This window comes from Solea senegalensis, linkage group LG1 (genome assembly GCF_019176455.1).
Source record: "Solea senegalensis isolate Sse05_10M linkage group LG1, IFAPA_SoseM_1, whole genome shotgun sequence".
Taxonomy (NCBI): Eukaryota; Metazoa; Chordata; class Actinopteri; order Pleuronectiformes; family Soleidae; genus Solea; species Solea senegalensis.
The window spans coordinates 17,697,078-17,720,750 of record NC_058021.1 but is presented as its reverse complement, the minus strand read 5'-3'; the positions used below and the strand labels follow the sequence as shown (position 1 = coordinate 17,720,750).

Sequence of the window (23,673 nt, the reverse complement as noted above, 5' to 3'; positions counted from 1 at the left end):
TCTGCTAACCTGTGTGATTCCACCAATGTGGGGGCACTGAGTTCATGTGTTTTCGAAGAACTCTGCCACTTGTAATTTGCTAAAGCCCTATTCACCTAGGGGATAGTTAAATTTTTGAAGTGTGTACGTAGTTTACGCTTGCCCCAGTCTGTGAGGACACCAAGAAAACAGATCTAAGCCACTTGTACAGTATATGACAGTATATGACACTTCAGGTGTTATAGAGTATACATATTTGATGCATTGAACAGCCTTTTGTGTCGCTTTAGAGACTGCTTACCAAAGTCCATAGAGAAAATTGGCTATTTTACATCATGGTACACAGGAGCTGTTGATCCACTGTTACCTCAATTTGCTGAGTGTGTGTGTGTGTGTGTTACACAACGTGTTATTGTATGACTTCAGTGTTTGAAGTCCTTTGTTTAAATTGACCTAAGTGACTCAAGCTTGCCAATGAGGTGACAGTAGACCTGCACCTCCTGTGCCTCCTGTGAGCTAAAAACACTAATTTTCTCCATGGAATTTGGCACGGGAGAGTTGACCATTTACAAATTTCAATTTCCAGCCCTAAAGAACTGTGAGCAAAGGAAATATATTCTTAGGATATCAAAGGATAAATGAGTTTTCCTTGTGTTTTTCATAACAGAGAACATCCATGTTTCAAGCTAGTTCAAGGCAACCGTGGCATTCATGGTGACGTCGGCCCAGTCTGTGCATCAACTTCATGACACCACACTTTAACAACAACCTTAACTTTCTCTTTAACAGATACATTCAAAAGATCTGCTGATGCAAGCAACTGCAACTGTGTAGGAGCGCAGAGTTTTAAGTTTTAAGTTTTTAAGTTTTTTTTTTAAGTACATCACTCCTAGCACCTTTCACACAAAGTCTGCTTTTCAAGAAACCTTGAACAATTGTGCGGACATGAGTCAGAATTTTTTAAACCTCACTGTCTGCACAGTTTCTTGTTTGTGTGTCCCTCAACTCTTTCTGTGCGTGTGATCCCAGCACGAATGATGGTGTCACTTTTGTTTACAGTTAGACTCACAACAGCACCTGAAAGGTCAGTGTTCAAGGCCAATTTTCTCAGCCAGGTACAGTTGTGCTTTCAGGGGGTTAAGGAAAAACATGTTTTCATCATCGTCTAATTTAATTGTTGCTCAGAAATTACACAGCACAGCAAAAAAAGGTCCAAAAACTAATTCACTTCTTTTCATTTTTTACTAGATCAGCAATGTGGAAAACATGGGAGAAAGGCTGCTGGCTTTTACAGTCTCACTAAAATCACTGAAGGTTTTGTAAAGATGTGTTGTGTTCTGTTATAAACAGTTTCAGTAAGTTCTAATTTGGTCAACTCATTCATTGATTTCTTTTTTTTTTTCTTTATCTGTATGGCACTTTTTGTACACATAAGAAGTAACACAAGGTTAGGGCTGCGTGATATCGGGAGAACATGTGATATGCAGTGACTTTGAATGTATTTATTTATCTTATGTTTTTGTTTTTTACTTGTACTCTCAAGAACACATCTATTCACAAAGTGAGTAAAAAAGAAAACTCTCCCTCGCCCACAGACTCAACCCCTTATCAAGTCAGCCTGCAACAAATCTCACTTTCATATTCATAAGTCTCAAATTTCATTGAGTTAAGGGCTAGAATCGATGAGCATTTATGAGATGCAATTACATACAGCAGTCACACAAGCAGCCTGCCTCCCCCCTCTGGATACACTGGAGCAACATGAAACCCCAGACAAGCTCCAGTGGCTCTCCACACCATATGGCCATAGATAAATACTCCCAGTATCTATAAAAGGAAGTGTTTTTTTCTTTTCTTTCTTTTTGACTATCCATCAGTTTCATCCCCATTAATAGCCAAATATATCGCACATTTTAACCAAAAGGTAAAAGGAAATAGGCATTTATGCTTATTAGCCTTATAAAGCGGGTCACCGTGGAAGAAATAGAGGAAGGCACAGCCTGATGATGTCAATGAAAAGCGCTTGCAGCTGTAGAAACACTAATTGTATTCATATTTTTATTCCAAGTTAAGAAATGTTGTACTTTCCACATTGGTGCGCACATTCCTAGTGTAGTGAATAACAAAGAAAGTAAAAGACGGAAGGAGCATAACACTGGACACATATATTGGAAAATTGACAATAGTAGCCTCTGTCACAGTTTGACGTCGTAGCAAAGAGATGCTGAAATGTTGCTAAATTGATGGCGGAGTGACGTGAGCTGAGTTCATACGCATAATGCGATTAGCCAACAATGGCAGCGTGGGAATATTTGCATAACACAATTTCATTAGCAGGTGCTCGGGCTGCCGATTGGAAAGTCGACCCATTTCTAAACATCTGCTACTAACTCTAAATACCTTTATGCGCAATGTCTGTACTACAACTACATTTGTGCTTAAAACCACGTTAATTCTGCTCCGGATAAGACAGCCGTCCACACTAATCCGCCTTTTTATGGCTCCCCAACAAATGGAAAAGTTTACGTACATAAACTACTGCAAGAGAGAAGATTAATGTCATGTTTACATTGACACAGAGGTCCACCATTTTTAAATGGAAATTCAAATTTGCCCGAAAAGTGTTTCTGGTTATGCAAACTAACTACCATAAAACACCTTTTAATTTTAAAGCATTTATTCTCTGAGTCAATGTTTCTTGCACTCATATATTCGCATATTGATGTGCTAACTTTTTGAAGCCTAAAAATTAAACTTTTCTTTTTCAAGGTTTTCTTTTGGTTTTCATTCAGGTTTTTTATTGTTTTTTTTTAGCTTTTTGCAGAAACCCACTTGATTCTCAATCCTGAGTGTCATTTTGTGCCCATGTTGAACCGGTGACTGTGAAACTAATGAGTGTGTGAATGGAGAGGCAGCTTCTTTGCGGAATGGCCCTTTGTTTGGAAACAGCCTCGCTGGAAACGCGAGACGTTTTATCGATCATTTCAAAACTGGAAAAGCCTTTTGTGTCGCAAGAAGCTGCGGCCAAACCGCACACATTACAGCTAAAAAACGGGTTATTCTCTCTAATAACTACACAATAACACTGTTATTGTTGTGTTTCTACCGCGCTCTTTGTCCGGTCCGAGCAGCAGCAGCAGCAAATAAACACAAACTGTGGGGGATTTTGTCTCCTCTCTCCGGGATTAACGCTGGATTAATCATAGTAAGAGACCCAATAACCGCCTTTGTTTATAGCCTAAGCTTCCTCCAACTGGCTTTAAACTGAGAAAGAAAACGACTTTTTTCCTCCAACAGCACAAACAAAAATAAAGCCCTAACACTAAAACAACGCTGGGTCTTTTGTATCCGCGTCTGTCACAGCCTTCCTCCTCCTCCTCTCCGCCTCCCCAGCCTCTCGTTGGGGTTACAGCTCCAGCGAGCTCCGGCCAAGGAGCCCCCGGGCAGAGACAGAGAGCGGTCGCAGAAAAATACCAGAAAACAGTGAAAACACTGCTTTTGTTATGTTTTTGAGAAGCCACGTTATCAAGTTGAGGTTCAAGGCAAAACTAACCGGTTAAAAGGACGCAGTAGCCAGCGGCGGACCAACGAGGAGCCACAATAGGAAGCCCTTTAATTTTTAAACAGCAGCTGCTCGGCTAAAGCTAGCAAGTGAACCCTCATCGCTCCCGTTTCACCCGAAAAGTCGACGAAAAAGCTCAAAACTCGATAAATAAACGTTCCCATGTGAATCAGATAAAGTAAAACAAACACACACTGGAGCGCGAGCGGCTCCACGTTCGCCGCAAACACTCGCTTCGCACACTTTCCACGGTAGCGGTGTAAACTTCCATCAATCATCCCCCGCATAGATCCAGCAGCAGCGGCAGCCGCTCTCGGAAACACTCCGGTGGTGCGAGTGCGTATGCACCGTGAAAAGCAGTCTGGTTTTTAAGTGACTTACCGACTTGTAAAACGTTTTCCACACAGCCAGTCTCAAGCAGCCTGATTCCGCGGCGAAATGGAAGTCCATCTCCGGTGCCCACCACTCCGGCTGCTGCCGCGGTAGCCGGAGTCGTAGCGGCGGTAGATCCTCCACCAGCAGCAGCGGCGGCGGCGGCTGCGGCAGCGGTCGTAGCTCCGGAGCCGGAACCGCCGATAGTCGCCGACGGACCCTCTTCGCCAGCAACTCGGCACTGAAACGATGAGTACATGCATATCTCCTTTTCGTTGCGGGGGAAAGACCAGTAAACGATGCGGCGCTGCACGGGCTCCGGGATCCGCTCAAAGCGCTCCTCCACTCTTTCGAAGGCCCACTTCTCCGCTACTGCCTTCGCGGCGCAGTCCAGTAAAGACTCCGGGGAACGGTACCGGGAGCTGGGCAAGCCGCTGCTGTGGCCCGACCCCGGACCGGGACCCCGGGGAGCAGGGCGCAGGCAGGGTCGCTTGCTGGCCGGTGGTGTGGAGAAGAGGCGATGAGGCGACTGTTCTCTGCGTCCTTCCGCCATAGCGAGCCGATCAACACTGACGAGATGGACGGTGAGAGGACACCGAGCAGCAGGAAACACACGCGCGCGCGCACGCGCACACACACACACACAAAGCTATTCTTCTCAGGACTCTGCGTTGATTCCCATTCAAATATTTTGTGAAGCTAGTATTTTTTTTTTAAAGATGACCAGAGTTAAGTTAGTTTTAGTTAGATTTCACACTTAGTTAAAGTAGTTGGCCTTAAGCCTTTGATTTAATTAAATATTCTTACAATGAAAGGAATGTGGCTTTGTGGCCTTTCTGATGTTATTTTGTTCTTTAGATAAAAGCTACCATAGACACTTTGATATCTTTGACGGCTTTGATAGATAAGGAATTGGAAGATATATTGGAAGATATGTACTGAAAAATATCTAGCAGTTGGATGGATGTGTCTGTTTGAGAAGCTGTACTTTATGTTTTGGTGTAACAAGGTTTTTTGACCGTCAGGTCACAATGTGACATTAGGTTGCGTTGTCTTATGGCGCATTTCCACCGGCTCTACTCGCCTCGGCACGACACGGCACGGCACGATTAGGTTGCATCTCCACTACAAAAAAAAAATCACCTACTTAACGTGGGCGGAGTCATCACTGCACGCCTGAGTGAAACTGCGGTGACTTGTTTTATGCGGTGTCTTCGTTTTATACGAGACACACACCCACCCACACACGAGTGACTAGTGACTTTACACCACACTTCTGTAGTTGTTGGAGACTTAACTTATAGTTTGTTTTAATTTATCTACAATTCGGCACTGTTCGGCTTGATTTCTGTCCACACGTCTCCGGAGTACAGCCTCCTACTCCACCGACTCCAGCAGCAGCGGTCTATGGCTCGCGATCAGCGGCGCTGTCCGTAAATACACCACTCCACTTTAAAAGACTCCTGTTAAATATAGAGGTTTCCCTGGTAGTTTTTGGAGATTAACCCACATTGTTAGGATTGTTTAGTAGTTTTAAGTGATCTACAGTTCGGCTCTGTTCGGCTTGATTTGTGTGTGGGAGGTCTCTTCCTGTAGCGGCCGGCAGTCTGACCAATCATCGCATAGTACCCACATTTAAGCACGCTTGGTAGCCTACCTGAGCAGGTACTAAAAATAGTACCTGGTACCAGGTACTAGGCTAGTGGAAACGCTACTTAAACCGTGCTGTGGTGATGCCAGGCGAGTAGAGCCGGTGGAAATGCTCCATTACTGTTGGAATCTATAGATTTCGGCATTTCACAAACTGAAATGCCAAACAAATGATGTGATTTCAGCTTCTAACTGCAACTATTTAATTTGTTCAGTCATTAGTAGTTTATAACAGTACCGTTCCATTCATTTCATAGCCCTGAATGACAAGAAAAAAATTAATATAAGAACCAGACTCCAATAACAGGTTTCAAAATAAAATCTTTCCATGTGAAGTCTGTTACAACATCTTATAACTGATAATATCATAATAATAATACATAATCACTTATTACCTTATTATTACAAATTGCTATTGATATGGAAATATTCATGCATATTTGTATGTAAAGTCATTTATTCTGCTCTGTAGGGAGCTAAAGGTCAAATTTTTTTCTCTGTGAATTAATGTGTATAACGTCTTTGTCCCACTTTTGTCATATTTGTTTTTAAGTTATGTGAAGTTGTTTTTGAAATCATTTAAAGCACCTCTCAAAGGCTCATGAAGATATAAAATACTTAAAAACATAACAACAACAAATAATGTTTTTAGCACGCTTCAAGCAAATAAAGTGCTTTCCAAGGTTAGAATAAAACATACAATATTACATTTACAAGGTAAATAAGACTTGTAAATGGAAATGCATGCACAAAAACACACTGCACGGGGACGGAGATTAAAATGTACAAACCAGCAGCTAACACAATAACACTTTCAATTCATGGAGCACCATTTTCCTGTTTATCAGCACAAAAAAAAGTAGCAGCAATTTCATTCATTCAAATGGACGTAATTCAATTTCCTGTTTCTTTTGCCTCGACATCTGTGTGAGTTAACAAAGAGAGAGGGACGAGGGTCAGAAAATTGACGGGAGGTGGAGGATGTTGCACATCACTAACCAACACAATAACAAAACACTTGAGTCTCTAATCAGCGCTGCACGCCAACCACAGCTCTCACATCTGTGCTGTCACATTCAAGCATGTGAAGTCACTGCTACTGATGCACAAGCAAGTGCCTGCTGTAATAAAAGAAAACAAATACATTAACATTATTTAACATTGTACATTATAACAGTCTATGGTTGCCTTGGTTTACAGACACAATTGTGACTTCACTCTCTGATTTATTTTTGTTGACTCACACGGGGAGAGAGTGAGAGAGAATCTGCACAGGTGCTAAAATAGTTAGAAAGATGATGGGATGTAGCAGCGGAGCAGCTGGAGTGAACCATGGGTGTCCATGGTCGGGCTTAGACAAAGAAAATACAGGATATGTGTCAGGTTCAGGTCAGTTTTGGTCAATATTCTCTCAAACTAGGTTGGGTTTCAGACAGGAGAAAGCGGCCGGAGCAGCACGAATATGTTCCCAGATCAGATCACAAAACCCACATTCGGATGTGGTTTAACGACACATGGCCACACTCTCTACCATGCACGAACGCGACCCATCCCATGGATTAGAGACATACGACGGAGTGTTAGAGCTGCACTGAAGAAGAAAAAAAAGAGAGTTGAAAGAGTTCAAGAATAAGGTCGTAATGCACAAGAATTAAGTGGTAATATTATTGGAGCTTCTCTTAAAGTTCTACTTTAGTTTGTGCTTCACAAATAAGGAAATACTCTTGGCTCGTCTTCACCATTAGCATCAGTGTCAGGACAAGAAACGGAGTCTTTCCAGAGAAAGAATTACACAGACTTGGAGGAAAGCCTCTCTTTATTGTAGAAGGAAATGACGGGTAACGGTCGACTGCATGCTACTCGCAGAAGTTTCTCAAGAAAACAATTCGATAGCCAGTGAATTTGGAACTCCGGCGAGCGCGACGTCTCCGCTGACCTCGTCAGAGAGCCAACACTTTATTTGCATGGCATTGCAATTCATTACGGCGTACAGACAGAATTAGATGTCACGTCATGAATTTGCGAGAATCCAATGAAACACTATTTTTGGAAAATCTCACATTTTCAAACAATTGTCTGTCATAGTTCCATCTCCTCTTTCTTGTGCTTGCATTCACTGTCATTAATTTTAGTTGGATTCTTCTTCAGGTTTATGGGATATATTGTTTCATCTAGTCTATTCACTTTCTGACTATTGGAAAAGCAAAAAAAAACCCAAAACGTGCAGAGCTCAGTCGTGCTAGAACTGTCAAATAGAGCGGTGCCATTATGGTGTGTCTCCACCACCTCGACTCGACTCACCTCAGCACAGTTATTTTACGTTTCCATTAGCGGTAGTACACCGCTCCAAGCGAGCTGCTGTCACAGGTAGAGTCCATGAACGCGACGTCCGACACAAGAATCAAGCCGAAAAAAGCCGAACTGTAGATCAGTTAAAAAGACTTAACAATCCTGAAAACGTGGGTTAATTGCCAACAATAACCAGGGAAATGTCTCAAATCTCAATATTGAACAGAGGAGTCTGGTGTATTTAGCGACAGCACTGCATTTCTTGAAAGGATGCTGTGGTCCACAGAAGACTTTTCAAGAACAAGAAGGAAAACAGTCGTATCGGGACAGTTCTGTTTCCGTGTGGCTAAGACTTCAGTTAAAGGGGACATATTATGCAAAATCAACTTTTTAACCATTTTAATACTGATATTTGGGACTCTGGGGGCCCTACCAGTCGCCAAAGTGTGGAAAAACAATAATCAGTCATGTTTTCGTGGTTCCGCTTAGTGTAAGTATAGGCAATAAAACGCTCGATGTTGAATTCCATGCGCTTATGACATCAGCATGCGCATTTCACCGCGAATGTTACCGCCCCACCAGTACGTTTACTTCGCAAGCTCCACCTTAGCTCCACCTTGTCCCTGTGAGAGTGCAGGCGAGGGAGGAAGAGCGGTATTATGTCAACGCGGCGGGACAAGTGTGCTGTTGGTGGCTTCACAGTGGAGCACAGTGTTTTACAGAGGATTTTATATATGAAGCTAATGTGCCGGATAAAGTCAGCAAACGTGTGTTCGTGTGTTCGCACCACTTCACATCAGACTGCGACCAGCTGTCGCCGTATTTAGTCAGGGGACGTATTTCACCGACGTACAAACACACAAATTGTTAAAAGATCACATAGAGCTCATAACTGACCATTCTGACACGTCCTGATTAAACATATTTGTTCAGTACGTCCTCCATGACCGGAGCACAGACTCAGTCTGATACAATCACATAAAGCAGCTGTTTATGCAGCTCGCCGCTGACGATCAGCGGTGCTACACTCTCTGTGTCACCCATAGCCTAAACTGCCGCTGGCGATCAGTCTCCGGTCTGATACAGCAACATACAGTTTATGCCGCTGGCGATCAGCGGTGGCGATCAGCTGATCGCCAGCGGCAGTTTAGGCTATCGGTGAAACAGAGAGTGTAGCACCGCTGCACAGAGAGTGCAGCACCGCTGATCGTCAGCGGCGAGCTGCATAAACAGCTGCTTTATGTGATTGTATCAGACTGAGTCTGTGCTCCGGTCATGGAGGATGTACTGAACAAATATGTTTAATTAGGACGTGTCAGAATGGTCAGTTATGAGCTCTATGTGATCTTTTCTTAACAATGTGTGTGTTTGTACGTCGGTGAAATATGTCCCCTGACTAAATACGGCGACCGCTGTTCGCAGTCTGATGTGAAGTGGTGCGAACACACGATCTGATACAGCAACATACAGTTTATTCAGCGCGCTGCTGGCGATCAGCGGTGGCGCGTTACACAGCGCGCAGCTGAATAAACTGATCAGCGGTGGCGATCAGCGGTGCTGCACTCTCTGTGCAGCGGTGCTGCACTCTCTGTGTCACCACTGATCTTCTGTTCAAAAGTGTTTTTAACTGATTTACAGTTGGACAGTGTTCGGCTCGATCCTTATGTAGGACGTCTCTTCCTGTGACGGCACTCTCGCTGACATGTTGATATTGTCAGAGAGCTAGTGGAGGGAGGGGGAGACGAATAGAGCTGTAAAGCGCTGTAAAGAGGACAAATCAGAAACCCCCTGGAAGAAGTGGGTGTGTGTTTGCCTTTGTCTCATTTGCATATAAAGGGACCTTGCACGAAAACCGAGCGTTCTGAAAGGGGCGGGTTTAGCAGGGTTATTGAACTACTATGATTCTTCATCCTTATGGTATTTTGACCAAAGCATGTCACTGACATGTTCATTAGGACACCAGGGAACTATTTTAATGGGTGAAATAGGGTATAATATGTCCCCTTTAATGATCCCAACTCCTCCCCAGGAGTTTGAGTTGTTTTGCAAATTCAATTCACACCATTACGCGTCCCGTAAAGATCAATCAGATCAGTGAGGTCGGCAAATACACGTTGTCTTCAGTCTGTTTCTCACAGCAGGCCGATTGTTAACTTCATAGTTTGACTCAGGCTTTCTTGATCTTGATTCTTAAATGTAAAATGTTTCAAAGTCACTGAGTGAAATTCAAACACGTTTACATGTTACAGTAAATGTTTTATTATCAACAAAGTGGTATCAAGTATCATGAGAGGTTGTGGATAATGAAGTGGAACCTTCATTTACATCTGTATTTGAGGTTACATTTACATGTGTATAGACTTTAAGATCATTGTTTTCACATGGAGAAAACTCTGCAACGAGCTGCAATTTAATCATTTTATTTTTTCATGTTATACATTGCAGGGCTAATTTAAAAGGCAGAAACCTTTAAGTCACTTCCAGAGACTGGATCACTACTCACCTAAGTGTCTATATTGATATTTGGAGATTCTGACTAAAAACTCTGGGCAATCGGGGTCTTTTCTGTAGCTGCCCCCAAACTTTGGAACAAGTTATCCATGGAAATTAAGGCCACGTCCAGACAGAAACGGCATGAATGTAAACAACTATCTTTTTCTTTGCCATTTTCAAAAAGTTTCTCGTAAACACGTCATTTGTAGTTCATATGCCAGGACTCTAAGTGGCGCTGTGACGTTAGCGACAAATCTGGCGACTTTCTGTCATAAAACTTAACAGTTTATGCGAAGGAAATAAAATGCACTCTCTGTATTTTACGATTCACTGTTATGTTACTATTTTACTGTTTTACTTTTGTGTTTTTATTGATTTTACGTTGTACATCTTTCACGTTACTGTGACTTTGGTCGACCTCGGTTGTTTTTAAATGTGCTGTAGAAATAAAGTTTAAAAGTTGTGTGTGGTTGAAGACATTTCTTGAAACAACAGAATTTCTTTCCGAAACGACACAGAAAAAAGATTGTTTACCCTTTGTTCCATCTCCGTGGCGATGGGACCTAAAACTGTGCGTGAGACTTGCTGAGTTTCTTGGATTGTTGCGTTTGTTTGCGCTGACTTTATATCCTAATGTTCATGCAGGTGAACCGAGGTGATTTGCTCGTGTTGTGCATGCGTTTTATTGCCCATCTTCACATAAACCAGAGGCCACATTTTTAACTCTTTAGAGACAGTCAGTGAGCACAAGGACAATATTTACATCTCTCTCTCTCCATCTCTGTTTTCCCCGCCCTCTTTTTCAACGACTGCCCTTTTTTCTTTTTCTTTTTTGGTGTACAAGTCTATTGAACAATAGGCCAAAGCCAATGGAGGATGCAACCCGTTACCATGGAAATGATTATGATGGATTTGCGGACAGACAGAGCAGGTAATTGGAAAAAGATTGATGGGTGACACGGTGAAAGCGGGAGATAGAAAGGGATGGAAGGAGGGAGGGATGAATTACCCAAGCAGCAGTAGGGGGAGAGGAAGCCCTATTACACCCAATCTTTGTGGGATTACAATTATATAATGATGCATCCTCTCTCTCTCATCAAGTCGATAGGCAATCGCTCTCTCTGGCTTTCGCAGTCACTCCCTCTTCTCTCTTTCTTCACCCCGTGTTAGACCAGTTCTTTTTTTTTGTTGCCATATCCTTTTTTCTCTCTCTCAGACTTCCCATTATTTCTCTCCCCTGAGGAGGAGAGTAGAACCATTGTGTGTAATTCCTCTTATTATCACTCAGAGGAAGGGGATGGTCTATAAAGAGCAGAGATACCACTGTGTGAGTCAGATATATGCACTCTCAGGCACTGGCCAGGCCACTTTATTAGGTACACCTGTTTTCAGCTGAGTATGGGACTTCTTATCAGAGGTCCTTGAAAGCCTTGAAAGTTTTTGGAAAATCTCCATAAATAGATGCAAGATAGTGGGTGAGTGAAAGTGCTTGAATTTTGTGCAAGAAAGAAAGTTGATATTGAGGTAAATTGCTCCCTTGTTTGTGATGACGCCACCTACTGTTTCATGCCCTGCATTGCTTCATGTACGTGGATGTTGTGGACACTGTCTCTCCCCGACCGTTGACGTGAGATTCCATGCACAACAGCGAGCGAAGAAAGATCTCTGTCTCACCAAAGAAAATGACAAAGGCTGACTTTGACCGACTAAGATCCCAAGGACAATCAATTTATTTATTGCAAATCAATGAAAGTGGACACCATCATGCCCTCCCGTCTTAAGCTGTGTCAGCACATTCTGTCCTTGAATTTAAGGCAATTGATCCTGGAAAAGTCCTTGAACCCCGGTTATTGGCTAGCACTGTTGCCTCAACAATAAGGTTGCTGGGTCTAATCCTGGTCTGGGCCTTTCTGCATGTTGTCCCTGTGTGTGCCTGGGTTTCTTTCCACTATCCGAGAAACATGCAGAGGTTGATTGGACACTGTCAAAATTGCTTTTGAAGAATTGTTTGTCTGGCGATGGACTGGAGAACTGTCCAGGGTCAACCCAAGTCAGCTGCTATTGGATAAAGTGGTAGAAAAATGGATGCGTGGACATTATTTGAAAGTTACATTGTGTCACTTTAAAAATGCAGCGTGGGAGTTTCCAGACGAAAACTGAGCCTTTTTAACTTCTGCTAAAATGCTTTGCGCGATGTGGCTACAGACGGTGTTTTTTAAACGCATAGAGGGAGTTAGTGTGTGAATGTAGTGCGAGTATAATCACATTTATTCTTAAGTGCATGGAAACAAAGCAAGTGTCTGACAGAGTCGGATCAGAGCGGAGCTTTTTTGTCGACCTGACACCGAGGTGATGATTAAGACTGAGGTGTCAACGGGCTGTGGATTGGCCAGACAATGTGTGTGTGTGTGTGTGTGTGTGAGTGTGAGTGTGAGAGTGAGAGTGAGTGTGTGTGCGTGTTGGGGGGGAGGGGGGAGGTGTGTAATCACCTAACCCATGGCAAACTCACAAGTGTGCCATTTGCGCCTCAAAACACTTCCTCTCCAAATTGCACCATGACACACACACACACACACGCACGCACACACACACACATAAACACACACTGATGAGATGTTTTGTGAAGGGCTCCTCCTCAGCAGAGGTTGCACCTCTGCCTTTTAGCAGCTTCTTATGACCCTCCATCTTCTACAATACACACTCACAGGCGGCAACTCTCCCTCTCTTTCTCTCTCTCTTCCTCATTCAGAGCTTGATTTCTTTTCATCAAGTCTGTGTCTTCACCTTTTCTCATCCCCACCTTTTTCCTCTGCTGGATGCTCTTGTTTGAGTCCAGGCCTCTAACGGCGCCTCTCTCTCTCTCCACTCTCCATCGCATCTTTGTCTTCCTCCCATTATCCTCTCCCCGGCTTCTTTTCTCCCTCTTTCATTCTATCTCTTTCACTGCTGACTATCTCTCCTTTTATTTGCCTCTTTCTCTCGATATCCTCTGTCTCCTTTTAAGTCTTCCCCTCGCTCTTTCTCCGTCCTCTATTCTCTGCTCGCTTTACAGCCTTTTCCCTCTCCGCTTGCTCTCTTCTACTCCGCGACCTCTCACCCTCTCACCCTCTCACCCTCTTTCTCTTCTCGCAGCCCCCTTCTCTCCGTCACTCTGGGTGTTAGGGCTTTGTGGAGAATCAGCTCAGCTCCCAGTGGGACACATCCAGCAGGAGAAAGAGCTGAAAAACAAACTGTGGCACAGAGAAAGGAGCAGGAGTAATAAGAGACGGAGGAGTAAAGGGGGAGAAAGGAGGAAAAGCAAGAATGAAGGTGGATATAAAGGGAGGATGGAGGAGTGCAGTGTTGCTCCCATGTGCAATACAACGTCCTGATTTTTACTTGATGGACTGTGCAAAGTATATAAGACTATACTTTTTGAATAGTAGTTATTATATATACATATATATATATATATATATAATGTATATTATATATAAGCACAAGGAATGCATGTTTCTTTTTGTTCTTAATAATACTTAAGTTATTTAATACATTTTTTTTACATGTTTTTCATGTTAAATTTAAACTTATTAAAAACAAAGGATATCTTTAAATGTAATAGTTATTCTTTTTTTTAATAAAATACAAATTTATTATGTTAATGAGCGTTCGTGTGTGCAGCTAAATATAAAAGAACCAGCTGACGAGGACTTTATTTTCTACAGCCACTGACTTTCAAAATAAGAGCCCATGACGTTTTTACTACTTTCTGTATAAACATTTATTATGCCATAACACTTGACAATAAAATAGCTGACAGACACACATTTTTTATTAGTTAACTCAAAATAAATATTTTATGATATCTTTTGTTAACGCTGTCTGTTTTAGTACGTTGGAGGTAACCGGAAGTAGTCTGGTTTTCGCAGTAACCGATTAGATGGAGACAATACCAACTGCCCAAGTGGACATTTTTTCTCAGGTAAACCAGGTCCATATTTCAATTATCATGTGATTAAAGTTGGTGAAAATTCAGATTGATTGCAGATTTTTTTTGTGATAACATACCATGTGGACCCCGTTATATTCGGCTGAAAATATGTCTCCTAAGTGGGTTTCATCCACACTTACTGTGGTTGCTCACATGGCTTCACATGTGGGGGCTTTGTTGCTGAAGCCATGTGGGACGTGCATAATTTGCCCCACAGTACACAGGTAGCCTTGAAATCTCCTCATCAGCCTCTGTCGTCGTCTTCTTCTCCTGTTTGCCTGCTTCGTCTATCATTTCCAGTTTATTACCCAGGTATGGAACTCTGGGTGCACATGTGCAGAGCGTCCATGTCTGACTGGTTTACATGTCGCATTATCTGGTCATGTGTCAATTCAACTTTGAGAAATTCCATTTAGAAAATGTATGGTTTTAGTGGCACTAACACAATAATTTGATATTTAATTTACTCAAATTAAAATTAATAAAAAATACTGCTATTGCTCCGTGGGTGTACATGCATCGTACGCGGGCAAAAGATGGTTATAGTCGTTTTTGTGTGGGGTTTATTGTCCAAAAGCAAGCAAACAAACAAAAGAACAAAGGAATCCTGTCTGCAGCTCTCTCTCTCTCTCTCTGGTAAAAAAGAAAAAAGATAAACGTAGGCCCACCCAGGTGCATTGTGGTCCCTCACCAATCATGTGTGATGCCCAAACCAATCCAATATTAAATATATACAAAAACTTACAAATATGCTAAACAAAACTTTAATTTAAAGGACAAAACATGACAAAAGAAAGTACTACTAAATACTGATCATCAAACCCCTACACTATGTTAAGACACTCACATTCTATGTGAGCGTGTGTGGCCCACATTAGCCTCTTAGTCCCATGTTTGTATGTGCTTCTGATTGATTTATTTCTGTGTGTGTGTAAATGTGTATTGTTCCCTAATCTCTAATTTGCATGTTCAAACAGGATTAAGTGCATTGGCAGAATCGACAATAAACATTTCTTTGACAAGAGGTGAATTTGGCAGATTAGCATCGCGGATCAGGTAATAACAAGAAGAGGGTGAAGCAAATGAACAGTGCTTGTGTGTGTGTGTGTGTGTGTGTGTGTGTGTGTGTGTGTGTGTGTGTGTGTGTGTGTGTGTGTGTGTGTGTGTGTAAGAAGCCACTGGCACTTTTCCATTCTACAGTTCTAGCTCTTCTAGCTCTATTCGACTCGCTTTGGTATCAGTCACATCGTTTTCACAACACAAACGACACAAACACACAAACTTGTGACGAGCAACGCAGTTGTTTTCGGTGTAACTGAATCAATAGAACCAGTTCATTAAAAAGGTTTGTTCACAGAATCTTTCAGTACTTCCTGCATGACCTGACACAGACACTGAACTGAAATACAGGTTGTGATTCAGCGGTGCTGTCACTAAATGCACCAGACTCCTCTGTTAAATATTGAGATTTTAGACACTTTTCTTGCTAAATGTTTGGAGATTAACGCATGTTTTCAGGATTTGTAAATCTAATCGACAGTTCGGTATTGGAAAAACTCTTGGAAACTCAAACAAATTCCGTGAGATTATGCGAGTTTAACAGTTGTACTCAATCTGGCAATTTCTGTCCACGTTTTCCGCAACTCATATGGCCTGATTATAAAAATTTACATCACATTTGGTATGGAAAAACAAACTAATCTAACTTTGCACATAAAGGCAGATGAGCAGGTTCAGGTCTTCCGGTGTCATCGTAACATCTGTTTATCATCGGTCTCCAAACCAGTCTGCCACGAACTAATGTCAGTGTCCACACACAAACAAACGCGTGTAAACAAAGAGTAATTAACCAATCAGAGGTATGAAATTTATCTCCTCTGTTTGGTCATCTGGAAAATGAATTCTGACAGGCGGTGAAATCGCATGTGCACTTGTGTGTGTGTGTGTGTTGGTGTTTGCCTGTGTTTGCATGAGAGACCCTGCACCTGTATGCAAATATCAGGAATTGGTGTGTTTATATTTTCTTCGGTCCACTCCCCCGAAACAGTGTTTCATCATAAATGAATGCTCATTCCCATCTGAGAGTATTTATGAACTGATATGGGATGTATTTTATGAATTTAACAGCATCACTTTGCAGCGTAATGATTGTTTGAGTCTCTTTTAACCAGATTTACAGCAACATTTCCACACAGAATCGCTGTAAGTTTAGAATAATTTTGCTTTTATGTATTTTTAAGTTTGTAAATGTATGATGTAAATCTGGTTAAAAGTTACTGAAATGAACTTGCGCCATTTATTTTGCTGTTAAATTCAGCATGAGCAATGATTCCACTGTCCTGCCTCGCATTCAAATCCAGTCTGTTCTCTTGCTTTCATACAAATGAGGAGTATTTTCCCAACACATTTCACTGTAGTGAGTTCATTCCTTTACATTTACAGAGCACATTTTTCATGCTAAAAATATTCAAGACATTTCTGTCCCTCGTGGATTCATAGGCGCTTGATCTTCAAGGGGCCACCTGGAGAATTGACCTCCTCTGGTTGTGAATCAGAACAGTGACATAGTGTGTGCTGTGCTCGATGGCCTCATAGCGTGACGTTGTGCTGGTGCGCCAACAACAACTCTTGTGACTGTTGTCACAACAAGAGTTCAATTTTTATATGAGAATAGACTGTTAAATAAACTGGGAGTGACGTTTTTCTGCTGTTATGGATCTAGCTCCACCTATACTGTACTGTACCATTAAGGGAAGGATTCCTCAAAACATTGAGCAGTTGGGGCCGATTACTTTGGTACTATTCCTAAAGGAAACGTATGTATTGTACCGTATCGTGCCGTACCAAATTGGTGTTCCATTCAATGTGAACCGTACATGGTAAGGTCAAGAGCTTCCAATCATTACAGAGAAACCCAACAGGAACACAATGAGCAGGTACAGAGAAAAAACTCTGACACAACCAGACTCACAACCGAGTGTACAAACATCTGCCTCCACCGGTTGGGTTTGGGGAGAGGAGAGAATGGAGGACGAAGGGAAGGGTGTTAGTGAAAGAGAGGTGGGTGCAAAGAAGAATGGAAAGGAGAGAGGTAGAAGCCGTATGGGATTGTGACCCTCAGATAAGGACAAGACGTAGATGAAGGGCAGATGAGGATAATATTAATGTTACCAGTAATGAGTTGTTATATATGAGTTATGGTGTTGAAGCTTTAGAGTCAGGGAGACCTGTAAAAAAAGAACAAAGAGAGAGAGAGAGAAAACAAAGTTATTGACCTGGATGATTGTGTATCTTCACAGACATAGTTTAAAACCTGCTTTCTACTTTAGTTTTAGGACCTTCTTAAGGTGTCACACGAGGCGGCCAGGACAAAATGAGACGGTTTTAGTGGGACACAACTCACATTTTCGGAGGTTATGGAGCATATAATAAGAGTACACAGGAGAAAAATCCAGCTTTAAACTCTCTATCACTGCCTGGCTGCACCTTCACCTCACCCTCTACTTCCATCCTCCTCATCGCCCTGAGCCATCATTTTACTCTCAGTCGCCCTCTTCTCTCTGCTCTATCTCACCACTGCACTTTATCATCTCCACTCTATATGTCCTACAGCTTCATCATCCCGTTAATATAATTAACCATCACGCAATCTAAAAGGCATCTGGAGTTGCTGTCCCAGGAGAGTGTGCATGTGGTGGAGGTTGATCTATAGGTTTCAGACCAACGCACACTTTGATGACACCGTTCAATTTCTGTGGCTCGCTAGCAAAACAAACACACACTCACCCTGCTTTGACTAACATTCATTTGGACAAACTAAACAAAGCATTAACCCGAACCTTAACCATAACCGCAATTCAAATATCAGCTCTAAACACAACCAGTACCTCTGACATTAGATTCTTCCTCATTCGGACCAGGTTTTGGTCTCCATGAGGACGACTGGTCCGGATGAGGTCAGTGTTAAGGACAGAAAAAGTAACAAATGACGGAAAAAAACAAAGATTAAAGGATGCTAACTTAAGTCTACGGCCACAGTTCTCAAACTGTGGTATGCGAGCTTCCTCTGGTCCTCCACTTAGAGTGACCTTATCTCTCGCTCCATCTCAATCTAGTGTCCCTATACCAGTGTGTGAAGTATATGTGAGGAAGAGGAGGAGTCTGATGAGAGAGCAAATTGGGAATTTATTTACACCATTTACAACACTTTTAACGTCGGTGGTAATGGTGTTACTTCAAGAGCTCAATATTTTCTCACGTGGTGCTTCTGGAACCACTGGTTTACAGTATCTTTAGAACCTGTTCACCTCCTTACGTAGCTGAAAACTGAACTCTTATACACTTACTCTCGCTCCCTGCACCAGAACCCATAGGAGTTGATGATCCACTTTCTGCCTCCATCAGTGAGTACACAAGTGTTATTTTGTGACTTCAGTGTTCTTGAAGTCCTTTATTCGAATTCACCTAAATGACAAAACTGACCACACGAGCAGCACTAGATCAGCAACATACATGTTCCTATGGGCTAAAATTGCTGATTTTCTCTATGGACTTTGGTGCAGCAGGTTTATTAAGTAGGAAAAGGATGACAACAGATTCATGAAATAAAATAAACATTATTTGAAGCTCCAGAGCAGCCGGACAGCAGAAGACTTTCTGACACAAGGACTGGTTTTCACGACATTGCATCACACACACACACACACACACACAAAGCAGTTAGCTTATGCTGTATTTACCACAGATCTATCACTTTAAGTGCATGGATGGCAGACAGGTGTGACTGTACATCATCAGATATGGAAATGTACATTGTTTACAGGCTTGTGTAAATATTTTGCATGCGTATTGCAGATGGGTTTGTTTGTGTGTATGCAGAGTGTGAGTCTGTGCATCTGTGTGTCGCCCCGTGCTGTTGTTCTAGGTATTAGAATGAAATGAAGTGTGAAATAAGCTCCTCAGTCTCTGGAGTGCTGCGGTGGGAAATTCCCTCTCAACACATCACACATGTTTACCATCTACTCGTCCATTTACGCACACACACACAAACACACATTCAATCTTACACATTGGGCATCTATACATCTGTATCTTCGTCCTTGCAGCCTGACATTCGTATGATCACGCTGACTGTTAGCCACCTCGAAATGTTTCATTTCACACCTGACATCCAACTGTTTGCACTAAACCCACAGATCACATCCAAGAAAAGTGAACGTCAATGACAAACTAATGCTTTGACGCCTTCAGATTGGCAGTTTGACCGGAGCCATGTCAGTTTTCAATGGGAACAAAATTGACATCATGTTCTGTCGAAGACGAGCTAAAAACTAGTGACTGAAACCATTAACTACTCTAAATGTAAATGTTCACTGGTCTTATAAATCAAGTATATACAATTCAAAACAAGCCGGCAAACCAGCGTCTCTGTCAGTTTGAAGTTTCCATTTTTTGGACATTGAGACAAAGACTCAAACAAATATTATGTATAATATGTGTTATACTGTTACATTACATTACATGTCATTTAGCAGACCCTTTTATCCAAAGCGACTTACAATAAGTGCATTTAAACATTTGGGTACAAATAAGAGCTAGAAGTAAGTAAGACCTTCAAGTAAACCAAACTATGAAGTGCTAGTCATAAGTGTGATGTATACGTTTTTTTTTTGTCGTTGTCGTCTTAGTCGAGGTAGAGTCGGAAGAAATGTGTTTTTAGTCTGCGGCGGAAGATGTGGAGGCTTTCCGCTGTCCGGATGTCGATGGGGAGCTCGTTCCACCATTTGGGAGCGAGGACAGTGAACAGTCTTGAGTTCTGCGAATGCCTCTGCGATCCTCTCAGTGAGGGGGCAGCGAGCAGGTTTGCTGATGTGAAGTGGGCGGGCTGGGTTTTGATGTAGGCCTGGATGTAGGCTGGACCGGATCCGTTTGTAGCATGGAACGCTAGCACTAGAGTCTTGAAGCGGATGCGAGCAGCTACAGGAAGCCAGTGAAGGGAGCGGAGGAGCGGTGTAGTGTGGGAGAATTTTGGTAGGTTGAAGACCAGTCGAGATGCTGCATTCTGGATGAGTTGCAGAGGTCGTATGGCACACGCAGGGAGACCAGCCAGGGGGGAGTTGCAGTAATCCAAGCGTGAGATGACAAGAGCCTGGACCAGAACCTGTGCCGCCTTCTGGGTTAGAAGAGGCAATTTTTTTGTTTGTTGAGTGAAGAGAATCAAATACAAAAGTAAAAATCGACCAAAAAATACCTCTACTATACCTTTGCAATAGATGAAGAGTAGGACATCAGGACATGGCAGTAATGGTAGAGAACTGTGGGCACTTGCACCCCGGGTTGCAATTCCAGGTCTCGGCGTGTTAATGTGTGCAGTGGATTACATTTTTAATCCCCGCCCGAGCCCTCGAGGGCCGGCCCTCCAACCCAACAGTGGATCTCCATTAGTTCAAACCTCCAGAGGAACATCGTGGCCTCACCTTGCCCCAAGGCTCTGCTCCAGTTTTCATTTATTGGCAGAGGACAGACAAAGACACTTGTCAGCACCCACATTCACCCAAGCATACACAAATAAAACACACACACACACACACACATACAGTACACACCCTCACAAGTGGGTGGGAGGTAATAGTTGTAATAAAAATCTCTTCCTAATCTCACTGTGTTTTTAATAATAATCGTAATGATAATAATAATATTAGCAGTTTGCCTGCCAGTGATGCTGCGGGGAAACTGTTACCTGCCAACGATCCCACGCCTGCCACATTTCTGTCCAAGCAAGTGCAACAAACACACACACACACACACACATTCAGCAGGATGACGACAGATGTGAGGCGACAGGGCTGCAAATTATTAATCTCCGCTCTTATGCTTAATATCCAAAGATAAATTTACGCCAGACAGAGCAAATTTAAAATCACAATGACTCACACTTTTCTCCCGTGTCTTTGTTTCGTCTCTTTCTTTGACCCCGTCCCCAACCTCTTCTCCTCCTCCTCCTCCTCTCCAGCTGTTAAACCAATTAAATGCTCACAGAGGGTTGACTGCCCACTCTCCTGTTGAGAAAAATACATGCAATAAAAGCCTTCTCTGTGCAGTGCCATTGTGCGACGGCAAGCCCGCCATCTTTAATTATGGCCTACGCCCCCAGCCGTCTTCTCGGTGAATAGATGTGGGCTGTAGGTACAGACAGCCACTGGCGCTGCGGCAGGTTTTTTTGTGTTTTGTGTTGAGTGAGCGGTGAAGGAGGCGGGCTGATCCAGGACCGGCATTACAGAGCAGGCGACAGGCCGATCTCACTTTGTCAAACTTGGATGTCGGACTATTTTAAAGGGACGGATGAGGTTTTTATTTCCAGCGCCGACGTCGCCGAGAGCGTCACCGTCATCCCGGGGAACCGGGCTCTCACAGAAACGTGGCTCAGATATATACAAAAACAGGTTTTAACCGCTTGACAGCTGTCTGGTCACTTTTTTGGAGCTCCCTCTACAGCTGTGGAGTACATATTTTTATGACACACCACAAACATACATCATCCATTGTCTACTTACCTATCTAAAAACTCACCCAAGCGCCTTTCCTCTTCCGCGCTTCCTCCGACCATGGGTTTCGTTCCTTCTTTTTCGTGAGCTCTGCCATGATAAATGTCTAAAATAGTGCTATCGCTGCCTTTAACTTTGCAATTTGTGTTTCTTGTGAGATCTCCTGATTCTAAGGACTCCGGTTCGATCGGTGGCCCTGATCTTGCAATGCTTCTTTTCAGCAGTGGAGGCAGCACCCACTCTCCCAAACAACTAGACTCTGCAGCTGTATGTTCAAGGTATCTTACATTATATCCTATATTTGCTGCTTTTACTCACAATTATGGTGCCTTTTCTGGCCGGAAACTGAAGTTTGTAACCGCTCACTCTCCCACACCAAATTCCATAGAGAAAAATCAGCATTTTAAGGTTGCGGGAGACATAAGAGGTTGTGGTCTACTGCTGCCTTGTTTGATCGGTTTGTGTCACTTACATAAATCTAAACAAAGGATGCCAAGCACATATATCATAGCATAATTAAATTTACTTACTGACAGAGGCAGCAGTGTATCAACAACTGTGTGCTGTGACGTAAAACCGCTGATTTTTTCTATTGAATTTGGTGTGGGGGAGTGAACAGTTTTAATCATAACAGAGTTAAGTCAGAAAAAGGGCCGTCTTATGGTGAGATAAAGCAGGGAACATATCCGTAAGATGTTGTAGACTAAAGCAGGTATAGATATTATTAGGGGATCCTTTCATTAACTGGCTTAAAACCCATATCTCCTTGTGAGAGCATCCCTTTCTCAAGCTGATTCACGGTCTTCGCAAAACCCAAACAAAAGAAAGAGAAAAGATCGCAAAGAGGCCAGAGAAAAGAAGTGTCCTATTATGTGTTAGAGTTTTATAGATGTAAGAAATACAGTTTATTTAATACAAATCCTATCCATCAGAAGTGAAGTGAAAAAGGGGTGATGTGTGGTTGAGAGCGTGTCGGCGTGAAAACAGAGGAATGGACGTAAGATGTTGTGAGAGTTAAGAGAAGGTTGTTTTATGGCCTGTAAAGAAAGATAGAAAGATCAAGAAAGGGCATTAGTAAAAGCTTACTGTCAGAGAGAGCTGGGGGGAGGGAGGGAGGAAGGGAGAGAGAAGAGAGTTAATAATATATCAGAAGGAGAAAGAGAAATGGTTATGTGGAGAAGGCCCATGCCCCTCCTAGTGCCCTGTGCCTTGGGGTGGAGGACACAGGGCAGGCCTGGGGAATGCGAGGCATGAGAGAGAAACAAAGCCGACTACTGTCCCCCAGAGAGAGCCCTTGTTCTGGGCCGGGGGTACAAGAAGTCAGCCAGTTCTAGGCTGGATGGATGGATGGATGGATGCTTGACTATGCAGGCAGGCCAGTCTACTTGCCCATGGTGCAGGCATGTAAGGGAACCAGGGCAGGTCTGGGGAATGTAAAGCACGATATGGGGAACAAAGACAACTACTGTCCCCTGCAGTGAGATCCTGTCCTGGACTACGGCACTCAGGGAATCAGCCTCTCTGAATAGATGACTGACAGACCGAGTCACGCAGAATTTGAACACAGTGGGGTCTAGTGTGAGAGTAGGTACTTATGTTTTAATTGGTTTCCACGACATCTTTTATTGGTTGATCTCCATTTTGTGAAAACAGGTTCTAGAGTGGGTGAAATCGAAATACACTACTATGGGAAAACGATGACGTCATAATCCCGCCTCTCTCGCTTGAGCTTGCATTCGCCGTTTATTTTATCTTCATTCTTGTCTTCCTCTTCATGTGTTTGGAGTTTGTTTTCTTCACTCAGTCGCCCTGGC

At 42.9% G+C, this 23,673-nt stretch overlaps 1 protein-coding gene across 1 annotated transcript in view; it reads right to left on the bottom strand.

The window, feature by feature from the left end:
* Positions 1 to 4,498, bottom strand: part of zswim5 (zinc finger, SWIM-type containing 5) — a 61,425-nt gene extending 56,927 nt beyond the window's left edge. Inside the window, exon 1 of the mRNA XM_044021135.1 lies at positions 3,923 to 4,498. Within this exon, the coding sequence (XP_043877070.1) occupies positions 3,923 to 4,466 (544 nt within the window). The 5' untranslated portion in view covers positions 4,467 to 4,498. The remainder of the gene's footprint in view (positions 1 to 3,922) is intronic.
* Positions 4,499 to 23,673: the final 19,175 nt, after the last annotated feature.